We start from the raw sequence: 20807 nt of genomic DNA, 5'->3' as shown, positions 1-20807 counted from the left end.
TTCTTTCTGTATTTCCAACCTATAGCATTTTTTTCCCGCTTCCCCTCCTCGTCCATTTCTTGCTTTGACTCACATCATCATCTGTTATCAAGCAGAGCATGGACAAAGCCACTAAAAGAAGGCAATGCAACTTCTCCTCTTTCCATCTTTGCTTCCTTTCCTTCCTTTTCTCCCCCTCTCTCTGTCGCCCACCTTGGCGTCCTGAGAGCCTCCAATCAATCAGCGTCTGAGAGGGTTTTATTTTTAGAGCGACTGCAGCCAAGTGGGAGGGAAACAGAGAGATGGAGGGAGGAAAGAACACATGGAGGAACATTATTTTAACTGCAAATGGAAAGAAATAAACAATGGTGAAGAGAAAAGAGTATAAGATGTGGGGAGTTAGGGAGAACAAGTCAGAACATTTACATCGGAACAAGGGACAAAGGGACAAAAGTAAAAAGGGAATGTAGAAATTAATAAGTGTCAAATATTTGTTAGAGAAAAAGAAAACCGATAAATCATCCCCATCTCTTAGTTTCGTGAGTTTTTCTTTTGTTTGTATAGCTGTGTTTAAAAAAAGAAATGTTCTGCCCGTTCTGTAACATTTTTACTGTATTATCTTGAAATTCAAATGATTTACGATATTACCTAATCAAATTAATCATTTTATTTAAAAAATAAAAACATTGGGAAGAATAAGGAAGAATAGAAAAATGTTCTGTATTTATTTTGGATTTATTAACATTTAAAGACAGAAGTAATAAAAAAGTAAATGTATAAGAAAATCATTTTAAATATATATTTTTGACATTGGTGATGTAGCAATAAATAAAGTGCTGATGTCAACGAAAATGTAATTAAAAAATGAGGATATCAAGGAGAAATAAACCTGGGAGTTGCCAAGGCAACATGTCGCTCTCATCGTGTTTGGCTGGTCGCTCGGCAACTGTTGGCGGGAGCAACCCCTCCATCAGCATCTGGAAATAACTCCACGCTGCAAAAAAGAAATATAAAGAGAAAACAGGAAAAGAAATGCAGGATTTATAGACATCGGTGACTCTGAAATATCCAATTAGTGCTGTCAACTGAAAGTCAACTTTTGACTGAAATTCAAATTCAAATAGTTTTATTGACAGGACCATTATGACACACAGTAGTGCCAAAGCACCATTTAAACAGACACCTATACATAGACCTATGGGTTAAACCGTTGCGTATACATCCATCAAAAGAATGAAGGTGTTTTCTTTTCACCTTTTTTTCTTTTTTAAATGAAAGCATAAATTCAACAAAAAAACACTTACATAACTTTTGATTATTGTGCAGGAGGAAACATTGCTTACAGTGATCATGAAGTTTTAAACTAAATATTCTTTTTTTTGTTTAATCCCTTACACATTGATATGGTGATATTCATAGACATATTCGTAGTGCACTGCAACATGTTGTCTATGTGTAGGTCCTGCATTCAACATTTCACTTAAAAGCAATTTCAGAAATAAATCCTGTGGAGTAGAAATATAAAGTAGCAAAACATGAAAATACTTAAGGAGAGTACAAGTATCTTAAAGCTGTCCTGAAGTATATGTCAGTATTTACCTGAAACAGTCTCCAGGTCCGTAAAACATAAAAGAGCTGGTCATCTTTTACAGCGTACAGCCTTTCTCTCACATCCCACTGAACATAATAACAACAGGTGGTAACCGTGGCAATGGGCTGGTTTCAGGTGTGATTGATGGACAGCGCGCGCTCCCTCAGAATAAAGTGTCTCTGAGGAAGGAAGTCCATTTAAGGGCGTGTTGATCCTTCATTGATAAAAACAACGTCCCCGTTTCCATAGCGGCTAATTTCCTGCTAAAAGGAGGGAATGGCTTTTATTCACTTTCTCACTTTAAGTGCAGGAAGTGTGCAGCACGTCGTCTTGGTGACGGAGGAGCAGAGAAACTCACATTTTACACACAGAGGCAGAAAATCCTGCAGTAGCAAGTTACTGCAGGAATATTATACAAAAGGGCTGAAATGAACATACACTATACGGACAAAATAATGTGGAGAACTTTATTTTCATCCTTCTTTCCGATAAAAAACATTTATATGATAGATGCACAATTAACAGTATAATTGTAATGTGTCTAATTCATATGTATTATCTTTTTTGAATGACAAATCACCACTGCTGGCACTATTTATATTTCTTTCTTTTTGTGTGTTTGTTCTCAAGGCAACCTTCAAAGGCTGGATGGATATCATGTATGCAGCGGTGGATTCACGAGCTGTAAGTCCAAGATTCTTCATTTGAATTTGTTTTTACAATTGTGAGGTTGTATTCTCATGTCATCGTACTGCGTGTGTCTGTTATGTGATTTTTTTTTGCCGGTTTTTAATATAAAATTATCTGTAAATAAAAACTCATAATAATTAAAAGACTATAATTTCAGAAAATTACAAAACAGTCAATAAAGTATATTTTTAAGTGGAATAAAAACATGGAAAAAATATATACATAAAAAAATGACTATTAAAGGTCAACATGATGTTTAGAAGGGTGTGTATTCCTTTTATTGAATGCTGTTATTCCCTGTCAGGTGGAGGAGCAGCCCATCAAAGAGATCAATCTGTACATGTACCTGTACTTCGTCATATTCATCATCTTCGGCTCCTTCTTCACCCTCAACCTCTTCATTGGAGTCATCATTGACAACTTCAACCAGCAGAAACGAAAGATGAGTACCACAGACGGAAAACTGACAGAATACTCGTAAAAAAGCATAATAAATAATACACAAAGACATGTTTTCTCACCGAAGGACTGATGCTTTTTATATGAACATGAAATACATATTTCTTTTAAATATTGATCATATTTTAGAACGGACTGAACTATTGTGACTAGACCAATGGACCACATATAAATACATCTGTGCACAAAAATATAAACGCATCACTTTTGTTTTTGCTCCCATTTTTCACACGGTTAAAAGTAATAGCTAAGACTTTTCATATGCACGCAAAAGACTTGTTTTTCTCGAAGTAACTATGGCCACTAATTTAGGCCACCTTTTAGAGTGTCTTTTATTTTGAAGAGCCCCAAGCACACAGGCTTGATAATCGTAGAAATACAAAGAGCTTTACTTGCACACGTTTCTTGATTTACCATTTTAGTCATTTAAGATCTGTTTTCATTCATCATGGGATGATAAGACAATGTTTTGAGGCAAATAGTTTCTGTAAAATAACAGTTTTTGCTGTTTGTCTCTTCACTTAGGAGGACAGGACATCTTCATGACGGAGGAGCAGAAGAAATATTATAACGCCATGAAGAAACTCGGCTCCAAAAAACCACAGAAACCCATCCCCAGACCTACGGTACCCACACACAGTTTACTGTCTTTATTTTAAAGACGCGTCCTAATCAGAGGAAGTTAAGAATGAAGGCTTGTCTCAGCCAATGATGCATAAGAAAAATATATTTAAAAAAAAAAGCTAAACAATCTGTTTTTCTGTGCAGAACTCTGTGCAGGGCTTCTTCTTCGACCTGGCGGGGAAGCAGGCCTTCGACATCATCATCATGGTGCTGATCCTCTTCAACATGATCACCATGATGGTGGAGACGGACGAGCAGTCCCCGCAAATGGAATACATCCTGAACAAAATCAACCTGGCCTTCATCATCGTCTTCACCTTCGAGTGCTTCGTCAAGATTGTGGCGCTGCGCTGCTACTTCTTCACCGTCGGCTGGAACATCTTCGACTTCGTGGTCGTCATCCTCTCCATCGTCGGTGAGGAAAAACTGAGTATCCAGGGGCAACAATCTCTGGAAATTGAGTATTATTAGCACGGGAAAATATTTTCTACATAACATTAGATTAGAATTACTTAATTGTATCCAAGCTGGGAAATTGTTTTGTTACAGCAGCATGTTGACAATGCATTGCACAAAAGTGCATAATAAAATTAAGTACAAATTAAAATAACCAGAAAATATATACATATCAACAGCCAGAGACATAAAAGGAATAAGTATTTATTTTTATATATTTAAATTCAATAATGAAGGCAAAATATTTTCATGTCTTTGAAACATAGCAAATACATTATGGTTAATACAGTTATTGTTTCCTTCATTTGTACACTGACTAAAACAGACAGGAAATAGAACGGATAGAACGGAACTGGTTGGAAACACATTCTACAGAATATTCAATTATAAGTGTAATAATAGTAAAATAACAAAATGATATCATAAATAATAGTAAAACAGCCGAGGAAATGTGTATTAATCGATCAAATTAAAGTTAATAATGTATCCCCAATATCACAAATGTCCCATTTGAGGGGTTTACAGTTTATACGGTGTATGTCACCCTCTGTCCATAGACCCTCTATTTCTGCTTAGAAAATTGTACTGCAGTACACTTATTCAGTAATAATAATTAGTAATTATATTATTATTTTTATTTCACAGTAAAATATCTGAATACTTCCTCCACCACTGTATATATAGAGCACAACGCACCTGTGTGTGCGCGTTTGTGTGTGCATGTGTGTGAGTCTGCCTCAGAATCATCTGGCAGCTAAGTGTCCATCCGCTGGCCTTGATGTTTCCCTGCACCAAGGTCCTGTGTGCTCATAACACACACACACTTCAAACACACATGATACACACACCTACCTAAGCAGGTCATTTAGCTATCAGTGTTGTGACAGGCCTGTGTGTGTGTGTGTGTGTGTGTGTGTGTGTGTGTGTGTGTGTGTGTGTGTGTGTGTGTGTGTGTGTGTGTGTGTGTGTGTGTGTGTGTGTGTGTGTGTGTGTGTGTGTGTGTGTGTGTGTGTGTGTGTGTGTGTGTGTGTGTGTGTGTGTGTGTGTGTGTGTGTGTGTGTGTGTGTGTGTAATTAAGTGTGTGTGTGTGTGTGTGTGTGTGTGTGTGTGTGTGTGTGTGTGTGGCCCGAGGGAGGTGAAGGTAACAGCAGCAATCAGACCTGCCAGAGGGCGCTCCCTGTGGACAAATCAAACGTGATTGACCTGTTAAACCAGAGTGTGTGTGTGTGTGTGTGTGTGTGTGTGTGTGTGTGTGTGTGTGTGTGTGTGTGTGTGTGTGTGTGTGTGTGTGTGTGTGTGTGTGTGTGTGTGTGTGTGTGTGTGTGTGTGTGTGTGTGTGTGTGTGTGTGTGTGTGTGTGTGTGTGTGTGTGTGTGTGTGTGTGTGAGGGAGGGAGGGAGGTGTCAGGAGGGGAGGGCTGATGTACGGCACGATGGTGATTCCCTCTCGACTCCCCCCCGCTCATCACCCATAACTCAGCAGGGGAGACGGGGGAAAGAAGGAGGCATGGGGGGGGCTGTTTTATCACTCCGGGGTAACAGGGAGGAGACGGATGAGTTACGGTGTTTGACTCGCTGTTAGTGCGCAGACACAGCTCACTTCTCCACATCCAATCACTCACGCTGTAATCATAAAGACGGAAACATCTGAACGGAGAGCTTTTAGATGATGTAACTCACAGAAATGTCTTCAAATAAAAGAAGATCAACTAATAGTCCTCAGCCAATCGATTTAAGCCCATTTAGTTCCTCCTGTGCGTCTCTGCAGATACACATCCTGCAAGAGACCCTTTAAAAGTCATATTTAAGGACTACTTTACTCCTAAAAGATCCTTTGTATATTAATCACACTCTCCATGATAGCTTCAATTCTTGAAGAAAACTTGCATTGCATTATTGAAAAATCACAAAATGTCTTGATGAATTGAAGGCAAAACTTTATGCAAACATCTGTTTACACACGCTTACACAACTCATGCAGTATAATCCAAGTCTCATTCATCCAGCTGAATGCCAAACATAAAATGTAGTTATTTATTCCTTTTTCTGTTTTTCAGGTATCGTTCTCGCGGACATCATTGAGAAGTACTTTGTGTCACCAACGCTGTTCCGAGTGATCCGGTTGGCCCGTATCGGACGTGTTCTGCGGCTCATCCGAGGCGCTAAGGGCATCCGGACGTTATTGTTCGCCCTCATGATGTCCCTCCCCGCGCTCTTCAACATCGGGCTCCTCCTCTTCCTTGTTATGTTCATCTACGCCATTTTTGGCATGGCGAACTTTGCCTACGTGAAGCGCCAGTCAGGCATCGATGACATGTTCAACTTCGAGACATTTGGGAACAGCATGATCTGTTTGTTCCAGATCACCACCTCCGCAGGTTGGGACAGCCTCCTGAGCCCCATCCTCAACAACTCGCCCGAGGAGTGCAACGCCAGCATCCCCCACACGGGCACCACCGTGAAGGGTAACTGCGGCAACCCATCGGTGGGCATCACCTTTTTCGTCACCTACATCATCATCTCCTTCCTCATCGTGGTGAACATGTACATCGCCATCATCCTGGAGAACTTCAGCGTGGCCACGGAGGAGAGCACGGAGCCGCTGAGCGAGGACGACTTTGAGATGTTCTACGAAGTTTGGGAGAAGTTCGACACCGAGGCCACGCAGTTTATCGAATACGCCAAGTTGTCCGATTTTGCAGACACGCTGTCAGAGCCTCTGCGCATCAGCAAGCCTAATAAGATCAAACTAATCTCTATGGACCTTCCCATGGTCAGCGGGGATAAGATCCACTGCCTGGACATCCTCTTTGCATTCACAAAGCGCGTCCTGGGCGAGTCAGGCGAGATGGACGCCCTAAAGCAGCAGATGGAGGAGAAGTTCATGATGGCAAACCCATCCAAGATCTCCTACGAGCCGATAACAACGACTTTGAGGCGAAAACAGGAAGACGTGTCGGCCGCCGTGATCCAAAGGTGCTATCGGAGGCACCTGATTCGGCGGCAGCTGAAAGCCGCCTCTTACTTGTACCGCCAGATGACGACACCTCGGCACGCGGGGGGTGAAGCAGAAGAAGGAAGCGAGGGGGTGTTGGTGGACGACGCACCTGAGAAAGAAGGGTTGATTGCCGCCATGATGAGGGAAAACTATGGCTCGAGTTTATTAGCAATGGAGTGCTCGGAGACTATTTCCGCAACCTCCTCCCCGCCATCCTACGACAGTGTGACGCGAGCCACATCGGAGATATTTCACCCACTCGTCGCCAAGACAGAAACTATTGCCATTGACACCCTGGACAGCGAACCAAGCGAACAATTACCGTCGTTGGACAGACAGCAGGACACCGTGGCATAGCGCGAAGCAAAAAGCTAAAAAATCCTAGTTTTGGGTTCGTCCTTTGTTTACTGAATGTACCATTGCTGAGAAACGCTGAGGAAGGCGGCAAAAGGGAAGCTATGAGCTAGGAGGGGTTGCTTAAAAGAATAAAGAGGAATATTTACTACCTTTTAATGTTATTTCCTGTTCCCTGTGGAGATTCCTGGGATCATTTTGGGAGTTTCTCAAAGGGAACTGCAAAGACGGAGAGGAAAACCCTGTCTGCCTTTGTTGGAGTAAAAGACACAAGATCCCTTCTTGGATCATTCAACTAAAGTCCAGGGTTCGCAAAACAATGACTGACCTTTGACCTCAGCTACAACTATATCAGATGTATCCATCATTTATTGGCCTGGGGGGGTTTGTGCATTCCCGCAGTTGATCAATATTCTCAGATTATGCCTGGCCGTAGGAGGGGCGGTGTTCCTGGTGGTGTTTCTCGAAACTTTCTGACTGACTGAGTCTCGAGAGGAGGGAAAACAATGAATTTTATCAAATTTTTTCGTAGTAAAAAGTATAACTTTGTTGATGTTACCAGTCTTTTAATAGCGGTACGATTATTACTATTTTTTATATTTTTTAGAGTAAGTTGACCATAAAAAGCAGTATCTCTCTTTGGATTTCAGATTGGCACTAGCCTTGAGAGAGTGGCTGAATTACCACTTTGTAATAGACGAGAGGAGAGGGTGCGGTCAGGAAAAAAACTAAAACCTGAAAAGCAACTTCATCAGTTTTTTGTTGGGAGTTTTTTGCACTTTAAGTTTACATGTGCTGTCACTTTAGCACACCTGGGCAAAGACACATTGAAAAGGGGCCAGAGGTGTATTTATTTTTCCTCTGAAAACCTTTGAGATAACACCAAAACAAAATGAATACAAGTGCACAATGAGATTCTCTACACACTCTTGGACTCTTGCAACATGTGTTTTGCCCTAGTGGTGAACATCTTCTTTTCTGTCCGTTTTTACACCGCTGGGTGATTTGTCGAAAAGTCCTTCTCAAACTTTACGAACAAAGTGGAACAGAAAACTCATATTCCAGCTGCATTATTACACTGCATGAGAAAATAAATAAAGTTTACTGACTCGTAGTCAAGGCTAATCTATGACGTTGGATTTGGCTAGAAATACAATTGTCCGTTATGTTGTCAAAAGTTGAGTAAAATGCCTTTAAACCCTTTATCAAGTTAATGTATTCTTATGCACCTTTATCAAAAATATATTATTGATCAGGCTTTGCTAAAGAAACATGCTAATTGATTTATGACAGACGTTCATATCATAACACCTCAGGTTGATTTCACTTTTTCACTTCAAAATGGGGTAAACGATGTTAAATGTAGTTAAAAGGACCAGACTTTTGGTTTGAGACAAGCTTGGCGAAGGTGCCAATAATACAAAATAAGTTTAAGCCTGCAACAAACCTTCAGTCTTTGCACTTCACCAACTGAACAAAGAGATATATTCATGCAAGAATATATTACAAAATACACGTCAGGCTTTTTAATTCCACAAATAACGTTTTTCCTCTCAGTGGATTAATGCTACTGTAAGAACTATACAACCACTTTTTTGACAAATCACCCACTATCATTATCTATCCGTCTGGTTTGGGTTTGGATCGGCAAACACAAGATCTTCAGCCAAAGTCTCGAGGCTAAATTAGCTAAAGATTTTTTGAGGTGTCGACCAGCCATGACCGGAGTGTGATCAACTCAGCACATTTTACATTTATGAAAAGCTTCATCATTTTGCATTAGATCAGTCACCAGTGTCGTGGAAAAACGTTGTCTTTGAAACACAAACCTATGCAGCTACTATTTGTATTATATGTTTCAAAATATCAGAAACAATTGAGCTATTTCAGATTGAAAAGGAGCAACTTTCCCATTACTTTACAAGCTCAATCTTGCTCAGACCAAAACTTCAATATCTTTCAAGTTATAGTTACTATCATTGGATAACTGAGAATGAACAACAAATGCTCAAGACTCAAGAGTGCCATAACTTTGTTCCAAAGCCCCATTATTCCAAACCCCAATTGTTCAAAAAATGTCCTGTTGAGATGACCGGAGACCCATTTGAAAAGAGCCCAGAATCCCCAAAATAGAGACGCATTTTTTAGAAATAGAAATAGGATTTTGTAAATGCTCCATTGGAAAAACAGGCCATTGGAAAAATGTGCCATGAGGAAAATAGCCAGGGTTTGTCTGTGTTAAACCAAAATATACCTAGGAGTCATTTAAAGATGGCCGCTGCTGAGCAAGTTTTCCAGAACACTGATGTGACGGCGCTTGAAGCTTTTATGTTTCCTCTAAATTCTACGAAGAGTTTCTTTTCAGAAGTGAAGGAACAAATTGATCAACTCGGATTCATGTTTAGACTTTATTCACAAGTTTCATTTCTTATTAAAAAAAATGTATGCACGGTTTTACAAATGATCTTTCCTGGGGCAGGTCAACCCAGAGTACAGTTGTATATACAGTATACATATTTGAGCGTAAAAATGATCGATATCAAAGTGATATCCCATTTTGAAAAGAGACTCTTCTATTCAAATCACCTTGTTATTTATTTATTTATTGAGTTTTTTTCAGATTGATTGCTTTATTTTATTTAAGATTTTTTAATTATTTTTGCACGCTTTAGCTGCATCCAGAAAGATTTCGAGCGAGACTGCTCTTTATCCATTTTGCACAGAGAAACAAAAAGAAAGGGGGGGGGGGGGCGCGTCTAGCAATAATGGTTTGCCGATACCCTTTCAAGTGGAAAACATTTGACTTCACTGAAGTTTTCTCACTGTATGAATCTGAGGAGTAATGATTGCCACAAAAACACGGTGTACACACAGGTGCATACAGTGTCACGAGGCCGATGTGAAGCAGCGTTTGCGCTTGTTTTTATTAAGATGAAGTGTCAAAGTGTGTGTGTACAGTCTGCTTTGATCTCAATATTTCGAACAACCTCTCTCTCTCTGTCTCTGTTGTCGTGGTCACCCGAGGGATCTTTACTAAGCGCTTTACTAGACTTTAGAAAAGTAACAAAAAAAAACAAAAAAAAATTGAGTTTTACTGGCACCGTCTGGACTCTATTTCTACTAGATTCTATTGAGAATAGACAACGATATAAACTAGGTAAATACTTAAGACACTGCTGAACTCTGCTGCGAGGCGTATTTCAGGTTGCAGTTGTGCTGAAGGGCTTTTCAGTAGCAATAGACCCAGAGTGTGCCTGCTACATATGACCCCACACCCCAAGCCATGCTCTCATTGGTTGACTGATAAAGTGCTTGATTGGCAGACTGGTTGAGGCTTTGATTTCTTGACTGGCAGACTGAGTGATTATTTGACTGGTCGGTTGGCTGATTTATGAAATGATTCTTATGCTTTTTGATATTGAACGAGGTTCGTCCCTCTCCATCACCGCTGTGACTCTTCCTCGTAAAGTTGTCCAACAAACAGCACAGAGAGCTGATTGGCTGATTTGGTTCTCTATTTTTTACTTTAAAAGGTCAAAAAGCTTCAGATTTGCTAAAGACTGCAGGGAAAAAAGTGCATTTTGCCCCTTTTTTGGGATTTAGGGGAATTTGTCTTGCAGTACTGTGAGGGGCCAAGGGTGGAAATTGGCAGCTTAAAAGAGTACTTATTTATTTATCAGTTACTCATGTAGTTTCATCTTAATGTCTGGAAGGAAGTTTTGCTTTTCAAACATCCTAACACGAACAAAGTTGTGTGAAATTGAAGTGTTGTGGCCAAGTTCAGCAACTTTCAAACTTTCTTGAACACATGCATTTGAACTTAAATCTTGCTATTCAAAAACACTTCTGCACAGACAGTCTAATGCAAAGACTTGCAGCGACCTGCACAACATAAAACACAAGTTGAAGAAGAGTTTTAAATGATAAGATTTAAGTAAAATGCCTGTTTTGGGGAAATAGTGAGCATACAGCAAGATTAATAAGACCTGGATAATAATGCAGGAAGTTATTTGCAAGTTTGTAAACATATGCTAAAGATTTGCTTTTGTTAAACCTGGACTTGATCTATTTCCATTTCCAGTTGAGGCATGTGGGAAAAGCAACGTTTTTGCAAGAATGAATCGTAACACACGTTGAGTAACTGATTCAAATGGACATTTTAAGGTTAAACTGTTCCACTATGTCTCACAATGTCACTTCTTAAGCAACAGCAGAGGAACAAAATGCACAACGTTGGCATCCCAGTGTAACTTTAGTGAATCTGGAACTCTAGACTCTGGTTTGCACTGAGCACAAAAACAGTCAACATTTACTGTCAGTATCAGGGCAGTACGTGGTACAACATCAGCTCTCCGTACATGAACTACACTCTGACGACCCACTACTGGCGGGAAAAACCTTCAAAATAACCCCCGACATGTCTTTGCAGGAAACGAAGATCTGTCACTTTACTTTCTGTTGCGATTTGGAAGAATTAAAGCAAAAAACTCTTATTTTGGAGGAAAACTGCCACCTTTGCTCTGAGCTTCGGGTCGGTCCATGTGGTGCTACCAAGGGGTTCGGAAGAGTCCAAATTAAGATTGGAGGGGGGGTGGGGGGGAGTGTTAAAAACACAAACTGAGAATCTCGGCTCCTTCCTGCCTTCTTTTACCCGTTTCAAAACCAAAAGCTGCTTTGTCACCTTCAAAATAAAACGACAAACATCTGCGGAATCAACACGGAGGAAATGCACAGAAAACAAGTTTCATTGTTCATTATTATTACTATTGTTACTATAAACTGTGTGATAAATGCAATACAACAGTTATGTAAACAGGCAGTGAGTGATGCTGTATCTAATTTACAGAATGAGGATAATAACGATGATGTTTTTACTGTTTTTCGTCGTCATTCATTTGCTTTTTTCCAAGCGTTCTCTCAATGCTTATTAACCACGTCGCCCCGTTTACACTGAGCTGGTTTCACAACGGTCGTTCAAATCTCTCTGGCTTCATATCAGTTCCACAGAAACCTCATATCTCAAGAAAGATGCCTTTTTTCAGATTATGTCAAATGTTACCCCTCCTGACACCTCGTCCTTTATTCCTGCAAGAAAATTGGGGGAAATTCATGAAAAACGTCTACAAAAAGCGAGTGGAAAAATATAAAAAGTTGGAGATAAGAGGTTTCTAGAAAAAAACGGTTTGGCGTGGTTTTTGCTGAAAATGCAGATGCACATTATATTTGGAGGATGAAAACTTTGTAAATCAAATAATAATTCAATTCTCCATCACTGAGAACTGAATGCTTAAAAAAAAAGTATATTTCCAAAACAAGTTACTAGGTTTTCCTCCGACCTCTCGCTCTGCAGCCGTTGTTAAAGTTGTGTGAAACCTCAGTGTAAAGAGGGCGGACGCCGTGCCTCAGTGACCCCACCTTGGTGTTTTAGAGACAATAATAATAACTACAATGATTATGATATGAATATATATAAATACATACAATATATATATATACTTTTTAGTACTTTGAGTTGAAATACTTTTTAGTATTTTGCAAATACATGTCTCTGTATATAAAAAACAAAAGCCTCCTGTAATAAATGAGAACAAAATTTAATACTGAAACTGTTGTGATGGCTTTATTTTTAAAGGTTAAAGTGTGATCAAAATCACTAAACATGGTACTACTTGTGGTTTGAAACTAAATCTGAAGGATGACCTAAACCTGACAGTTACTTTTCAGATTACAGTTTTAAACGAAAGCCGTTTATCTGAATTTGAACATTTGTGATTCACTGAGGATTTTCCTAGATCTTAAGCTAAATAAACTTTATCTGAAAGAAAAATATATATTTTCTGAAATGTGAAAAAATAAATTGTTAAATATGTGAAAATGATTCGTTATCTGTGAAAATGTCCCAAAAATATAATTTAATTAAAGTATAGACATGGGAAGAATGTAAAAAAAAATATGTCAACAAACTATCCTTTATAAACTATCTGAAAAATGCTATCTAAGAAAAGGTTGGTAAGACATTGTCACAAAGCTGAAAACAGGGCTGTCTTTCTGAGAAACTCTCGAAAAGTGGATTTTCTTCTGAGATTTGACACTGCAGGTACAAAGGGAATCTTCCGGATATCCCATGTTAGGTAAGGGGTTTTAGCTAAAGAAATTATTGGAAAACGGATAAAGATATCTCGTCTTCTCAGGTGTTTGGCACTCAGTATCTCTCAAAGCATGCAGGGTAATATTGGGCCCTGTGGCAGATTGCTTTTGCACACCGCCTCGACTCTGCACGCTCGTCTGCATCCGTCTCTCTGCTGCTTCCTCCCTCAGTATCATTGTGTGTGTGTGTGTGTGCGTGTTTTTGTGTGTGTGTGTGTGTGTGTGTGTGTGTGCGTGTGCGTGCGTGCGTGCGTGCGTGCTTGGCATTTGCCTGCATGCGTATGAGTGTGTTAGAGCAGATTTAGGATGACACTTGAAGCTGCTGCTGCTTCAGGTCAACAAATTCCATGAAAAGACTCAAACCAACAGTGAATACACTTCAAAACAAGTGGTTTCGCCGTTTATAAATGTGTTTGAGTGAACTTCAAACATTTGTATTCATTCTAAACAATATTGAGAACACCTTAGTGTCAAAATAGTGTCATCTAAAGAACTTATTTACAAAGTATGGCAACTCATTAAAGGAACATATCTCTAATGTCTTGACTTCGGATCGGTTGAATAATGCTAATTTAAAATCAGCTCTTTCTCCTATTTAATTGTCACAGTTGAGGAGCATAAAAACAATACAAATATTTATTTTCATGGATGACTAAAAATGGATAATTGGTACTGAATACATACAGAAAACAAGATGTCCTCTATGAACTGCCCTGTTGCCCTTGAGCAAGGCGCTGCGCGGTGTGTGTGTGTGTGTGTGTGTGTGTGTGTGTGTTATGTAACCCTGTCTCTGGCCACACACACACACACACACACACACACACACACACACACACACACACACACACACACACACACAAACAGAGAGAGGGTGCCAGAGTTCCTCAGCATATGTTGAACGGAGCATCCCCATCTGTCCTGCCAAAGAATCTGAGTACTCTCTTAAAGGAACAGTTAATAGGTTAACAGGTTTATATTTCACACTGTTCAAAACTCAAACCTAAGCTATAGATATTCATATTTAGGAATTGGGTTTATGTTATTGCTGGGCTAGAAAAAATACTACAATGATTAATTGATCATCAAAATGGTCAGTCATCTTAAATAATCTATCTGTTAGGTTTAAGAATCAGGCTAACAAATTGGTGAACTTTCCCTTTAAATGAATCGGCGACAATATTGTTTGCATTGATCCGTAACAGTAAATTACCTGGTCAATATGCACTTCTATTTAATTCGAAATATCCCTGATTGACACACACCACACATATACACAAAAGCTCACACACATTTATATACAAATAAACAGCCACTCTGCTGACCTCAGCTGACACCTGTCAGTTTGTTTTAAAAGTTGACTTCTGGACCACAGACACAGACACAGACACACACACACACACACACACACACACACACACACACACACACACACACACACACACACACACAGATTGGTCTATCTGTTTCTGTTTAGCCTTCAGTTATTCTGTTGAGTACAGCCCCACAGGGAGGGAAAACACCCTAGGTCGCGTGTGTGTGTTGCAAGGTTGTGTGTGTGTGTGTGTGTGTGTGTGTGTGTGTGTGTGTGTGTGTGTGTGTGTGTGTGTGTGTGTGTGTGTGTGTGTGTGTGTGTGTGTGTGTGTGTGTGTGTGTGTGTGTGTGTGTGTGTGTGTGTGTGTGTGTGTGTGTGTGTGTGTGTGTGTGTGTCAATCAATGTTTATTTATATAGCCCAATATCACAAATGTTACATTTGTCTCAGTGGACTTCACAGTTTGTACAGAATATCAGTATGACAATATGACACCCTCTGTCCTTAGACCCTCACATCGTACAAGGAAAAACTTCCAGAGAAAAACCACAGTTTAAAGGGAAACATGGGAGAAACCTCAGGGAGAGCAACAGAGGAGGGATTCCTCTCCCAGGACGGACAGACGTGCAATAGATGCCGTGTGTAAATTGAAAAGATAATACATTTGCAACATAGGTAGTCCAAATGTTTGGAAATGCATGTGTGTATAATAGGAAGATGAATCCACGAGGATATCCATCCAGGACTTATGATCCAGGACCACAGCCACGACTCAAGATCCAGGACTCGCGATCCATGACACAGGACCGCAGCATCATCCATGACTCCGGATCCCGGCGTATATAGACACCAAAAAGAAAGACATTTGGGGAAGCTGGGTTAATCGGAACATGAGAGTACACAGGTATAGACAGAGAGAAGGAAGAAGTAAGATGTCCCCTGACAAACTAAGCCTATATCAGCAAAACTAAGGGCTGAATCTAATCAGCCCTAACTATAAGCTTTATCAAAAAGGAAGGTCTTAAGCGCACTCTTAAAAACGGATAGGGTGTCTGCCGCCCGAACACAAACTGGAAGCTGATTCCACAAAAGTGGAGCTTGATAAGAAAAGGCTCTGGCTCCCATTGTACTTTTAGAGACTCTAGGAACAACCAACAACCCTGCATTCTTGGAACGCAATGCCCTAGTAGGACAATAGGGTATAATGAGTTCTTTAAGGTAAGATGGCGCCTGCCCATTAAGGGCTTTGTAGGCGAGAAGAAGAATTTTAAATTCTATCCTGTGTTCTATAGGGAGCCAGTGTAAGGCAGCCAGAACAAGAGTAATGTGGTCCCTTTTCCTAACTCTGGTTAGTACACGAGCTGCAGCATTTTGAATCAGCTGAAGCGACTTGACTGACTTCTTGGTACACCCTGATAATAAGGAGTTACAATAATCCAGCCTTGAAGTAACAAATGCATGGACTAGTTTCTCTGCATCGTTTTGAGGCAAGATATGCCTGATTTTTACAATGTTACGTAGATGGAAGAAGGCGGTCCTTGAAATTGATTTTATGTGGGTGTTAAAGGATAAATCCTGATCAACTATAACACCAAGATTCCTTACAGTCTCACTGGAGGCCAAATTAATGCCATCCATAGTTAGTATATCTTTGTGTGTGTGTGTGTGTGTGTGTGTGTGTGTGTGTGTGTGTGTGTGTGTGTGTGTGTGTGTGTGTGTGTGTGTGTGTGTGTGTGTGTGTGTGTGTGTGTGTGTGTGTGTGTGTGTGTGTGTGTGTGTGTGTGTGTGTGTGTGTGTGTGTGTGTGTGTGTGTGTGTGTGTGTGTGTGTGTGTGTGTGTGTGTGTGTGTGTGTGTGTGTGTGTGTGTGTGTGTGTGTCAGTGTTTGAATGGTTATACGAGCTCATTTAAATTTGCATTACACAAATCGGGGTCTAGGCTGGTTCATAGTGCAAAGCTTACATTGTGTCCCATATGCTCTTCACTTGCTATGATATGAAACAGTGATAGTTTAATGCAGGGATCAGTTCCTTCTTGCCATAAAAAATGTGCCCATATTGACTTGATAAAAATAACCTTAAATTGTAAAGAACAAACTATTATTTGGGGGGGATTTTCAACTGTTGGTTCAAAAAAACAAGAAGAAATCTTTGTCCCATTTTTATTTCCTTCTTCTTGTTCATCTTCCCCATCTTCTTCTTCATTTCTGGGTGTGATCGTTCTGACTTGCCCCTCTCTGCTGGTTAAGATCAAACAGTGACAAAAACAAAGACACACACACATGCACATGCGCGCACACACACACACACACACACACACACACACACACACACACACACACACACACACACACACACACACACACACACACAAAGTATATGCAGGACAGTTGCTGATGCAGCATAAAGTCTGTGATGTCATTTGTTTCTTTAAGGGCTTAGTCATGAAACACATACACAATCGCTATGACATAAGAGGTGTGTGTGTGTGTGTGTGTGTGTGTGTGTGTGTGTGTGTGTGTGTGTGTGTGTGTGTGTGTGTGTGTGTGTGTGTGTGTGTGTGTGTGTGTGTGTGTGTGTGTGTGTGTGTGTGTGTGTGTGTGTGTGTGTGTGTGTGTGTGTGTGTGTGTGTGTGTGTGTGTGTGTGGTTCATTTTTATTCTACAGGCTGTCTTGGATGGAAATTAATTACCATGCCTCTGTCCTCCCCTTCTTTTGTAAGAAATGTTTGGGAGTCCCGTGGGAGACCTTTACACAAGTGTTTGTGTGTGTGTGTGTGTGTGTGTGTGTGTGTGTGTGTATCTGCCTGTGTGTGTGTGTCTGCCTGTGTGTGTGTTCTGCATCGCCATGGCAGCATGGTGTTGATGAGGTCCCATGGCGAGCGAGGTAGAAAGAGGAGTGTGTTCCATCATGACCTCTCAGGAGGGACATCAAACACACACAAACTTTGCTTGTGTCTTGAAGAAAGACTGTCTAACTGATGGCTAAAAAGAGATGCAAAACAACCACAAAGAGAGGCGGAACCACTGCCAAGTGATCCAAACAGGCACAACTACAAAGAGACACTCAGAAAAAGACACACAATGAGATGCAGGAGGACCAACAAATAGGTGCAAAACAACCACAATGAGATTAAAAACAATTATAAAAAGATATGCAAAGGATCGCAAAGAGTTGCAAATGACAGAACAGATGCAATCATAAAGGTAATGATACTGAAATAGGCATTTCATTGATGATATCAAGGAAAGCAGGCTGGAAACAAACCAACAGTGTGCTGGCGAGTCCTACTTCTCCCAGAAAACGACCAAAAACCTGAAAGGACAGAAAGACAGGAAGGAGGACTGAAAGAGAAAGAGTTGAATGTCAAGCCCACACTAATTGTTTCTATTTTAGAAAGCGAGCTGCTTTCAGACTGATTTAAGGAGTCGGTGTAAAAGTGACCTAAAAACAAAGCAGAGAGCCGGCTGACGCTCAGTGATAACACACACTAACACACACACTAACACACACACTAACACACACACACACACACACACACACACACACACACACACACACACACACGTATATGGATGCAATACTCGTTCTGATGCAAGCTAACCAAAATATTGATTATCTTTTGCATTCATCCTCATTAACTATTATCATCATTTTCTTAATCATCAGCAACACAGTCGAAAAGACAAGAAAAGGTAAGCAGAGGAGAAGGAGAGAAACAAAGGTAAGAAGTGGGCAAAATAAATGGCTCCATGGTGCAGGCAGTGGGGCCAGTTTCTAGCAGTCAGGACGTCTTCTCCACTGGAAAGCCACTTTTCATATATTCACCTCTTGAAAGGGACCATAGACGTTAAGATATCATGGATCATCATAGATGATATTTATTCATGTCTTCTGCACTGGCAGTGTGCCACCAAGGGCACCCTAGAGGGCACGTTATCGCATTTTCTCCACTGGAAAGGAACCCTGGAGGGCAATCTGTCATGTTTTCTCCACTGGAGGGGCAACTGCATCATGTGTCCCCCATCTGAGGGGCTAGCTCGATGGCAGCTTATCATGTTTTCTCAACTGCAGGGGCCCTCTAAAGGGCACTCTATCATGTTTTGTCCACTGGAATGTAACTTAGAGAGCACCTTATCATGTTTTCTCTGCTGGATCAGGAGCCTAGCGGTCGTCTTCGGGGGTGCCTTATCACATTTCTCCAGATGAAGAGCACCCATAGAGGCCACTGCAACACCATTTCTCCACTGGATGGGCACCATGGGTGATTTGCTAATGAGCGGGACATCTCTTTTGGAACATTAAAGCATGGAAATATTTCTGTAGAGGTACAAAATACAAATGTGAACCTGAAAATGAACAACGGTTTCCTATTAAAAACACCAGAGAAAAGAGAAAAGATAAAAACCATAAAAGGGGACACCTATTCTCTCTTCCTTGAGACGAGATGGGAGGAGTATAAAACAAATCAAATGAAAGATGGAGTGGGGTTTTCTCATCACACACTAAGTGGGTTGGTATTTGTGTGGAGTTATACTGCCTCCTGCATCAGGACTGAGGTATTTGCTTCCTCTTATTTGCCTTTATAGCAGAGACTTATATCAGGAGATATAGTAGGTGAACATTTTAAACATGCTTTTGATATTATTATTTCATCAACACGCAGACACATTGTTACTTAAACAGCTGATTACCTTTACGTACACTATTATCAAAGTATAGATTTATATATAACGATAAACTAACACTTGTCTGGTTTGTAAGCTTGTCAAAGTCTCATACATTTTCTTTGAACACTTAATAGAAAATGATATACATATCGGACAGTTTTTTCTTAATTTAAGAAACTATTCACACCTCTAATGAGATTTAATAAGGCTTCTCTCAGCAGACACAATATACATGTGTGTGAGTGTGTGCGTGCATGTGTGTGTTGTGTCTTTGTTGAGTGGTTAATGCCTGGTTCATGGGTGGCTGGTATGTGACCAATGGTCTTCATTAGCAAACTGAGTGTGTGTGTGTGTGTGTGTGTGTGTGTGTGTGTGTGTGTGTGTGTGTGTGTGTGTGTGTGTGTGTGTGTGTGTGTGTGTGTGTGTGTGTGTGTGTGTGTGTGTGTGTGTGTGTGTGTGTACACTGTAACACCTGTCAGTCTCTATAGCTTCTTTCAGACATCTAAATTAGGCTCAGCAACAAATCTGTTAACTGCAGTTCTTCAGATCGAGAAGATATTGTGTTATTTTATTACTTTAATTAGTCAGTAATATGTAGGGAATTTGACATGTATCCCAGTTTTCTTTTTTAGTGTCCCAGGAATCATGATGCTCTGATGCTGCTAAGACACTTTTTGATGAATAAAATACGTCAAATATGGAAATCTCAAAGTGAAATCAAAGATTGCACAAATATAAAGTCCTTTATAGAGTTGTTTAGACATTATAGTCATTTATACAGTCCAACAATTCAGACCCTTGATAACCCTGAAGCTCACACATTTCCTTTAAAGATGCAGAATACATTTTGTTTTCTCCAAATAATCTAATTGGTTTGGCTTTCTAGATTCTTCAAATGTATTCTATGTCTTCTCTGTAAAAAGATATGTGAGAAATGCAGTAGAACATTACAAAAACTACAAACAATTCAGAATAATAAAGTAATGATACACAATCATTTCAGCCTGATGGACGAGGGACTGTCTAAAAGTTATACCACAGCGCCCTCTGCAGAATAACACTGCTCTGTACGGTTTACATAGAGTTTGCGTCCCTAATAAACATTCTAGTAAAGTAGGACGGTAAATACTGTAGGAGGAGCTGCTCACTTTATTTAACTCTAATTAGATTTTATGATAATGATTTGTCTTTATAATGCTTGTAAAATAATTCAAAGTCTTGTTAAGAATATGTTTTTGTATACTTCAATGTGATGTTTTTTCTTATAATGTGGTTCTATTTCTTCTTTTTTAATTTATTATGGCATTGAAATGTAAACTAAAACATATAATTTAATGCATTATGTGTACCAAAAAAGTATATTAAAATATTCATCATTATTTCTCCGCCCAGATGTTAAGACTCCTCTTCCTCTGCTGCCACGTTTTTCATCATTTCCAAAGAGAGGGGACAACGCTGGGAACCTGCACCGAAACCTGATTGGTCCAGAATCCTGAAAACACACCCACTCTGGCTGTGATTGGTTGAATGTAAGG

At 40.1% G+C, this 20807-nt stretch overlaps 1 protein-coding gene across 1 annotated transcript in view; it reads left to right on the top strand.

Moving 5' to 3' along the window:
- The window catches only part of LOC307026287 (sodium channel protein type 5 subunit alpha-like), a 106878-nt gene extending 95173 nt beyond the window's left edge, over positions 1-11705 (top strand). The window contains exons 21-25 of the mRNA XM_079661568.1: positions 2201-2254; positions 2565-2702; positions 3241-3345; positions 3488-3758; positions 5855-11705. Coding sequence (XP_079517694.1) covers positions 2201-2254; positions 2565-2702; positions 3241-3345; positions 3488-3758; positions 5855-7152 — 1866 coding nt within the window. The 3' untranslated portion in view covers positions 7153-11705. The remainder of the gene's footprint in view (positions 1-2200; positions 2255-2564; positions 2703-3240; positions 3346-3487; positions 3759-5854) is intronic.
- Positions 11706-20807: the final 9102 nt, after the last annotated feature.

Source organism: Notothenia rossii (assembly GCF_949606895.1).
Source record: "Notothenia rossii genome assembly, chromosome: 12".
In the NCBI taxonomy this organism is placed as follows: Eukaryota; Metazoa; Chordata; class Actinopteri; order Perciformes; family Nototheniidae; genus Notothenia; species Notothenia rossii.
Note: the sequence above shows the minus strand (reverse complement) of the source record. Positions and strands in the feature narration are given on the sequence as shown.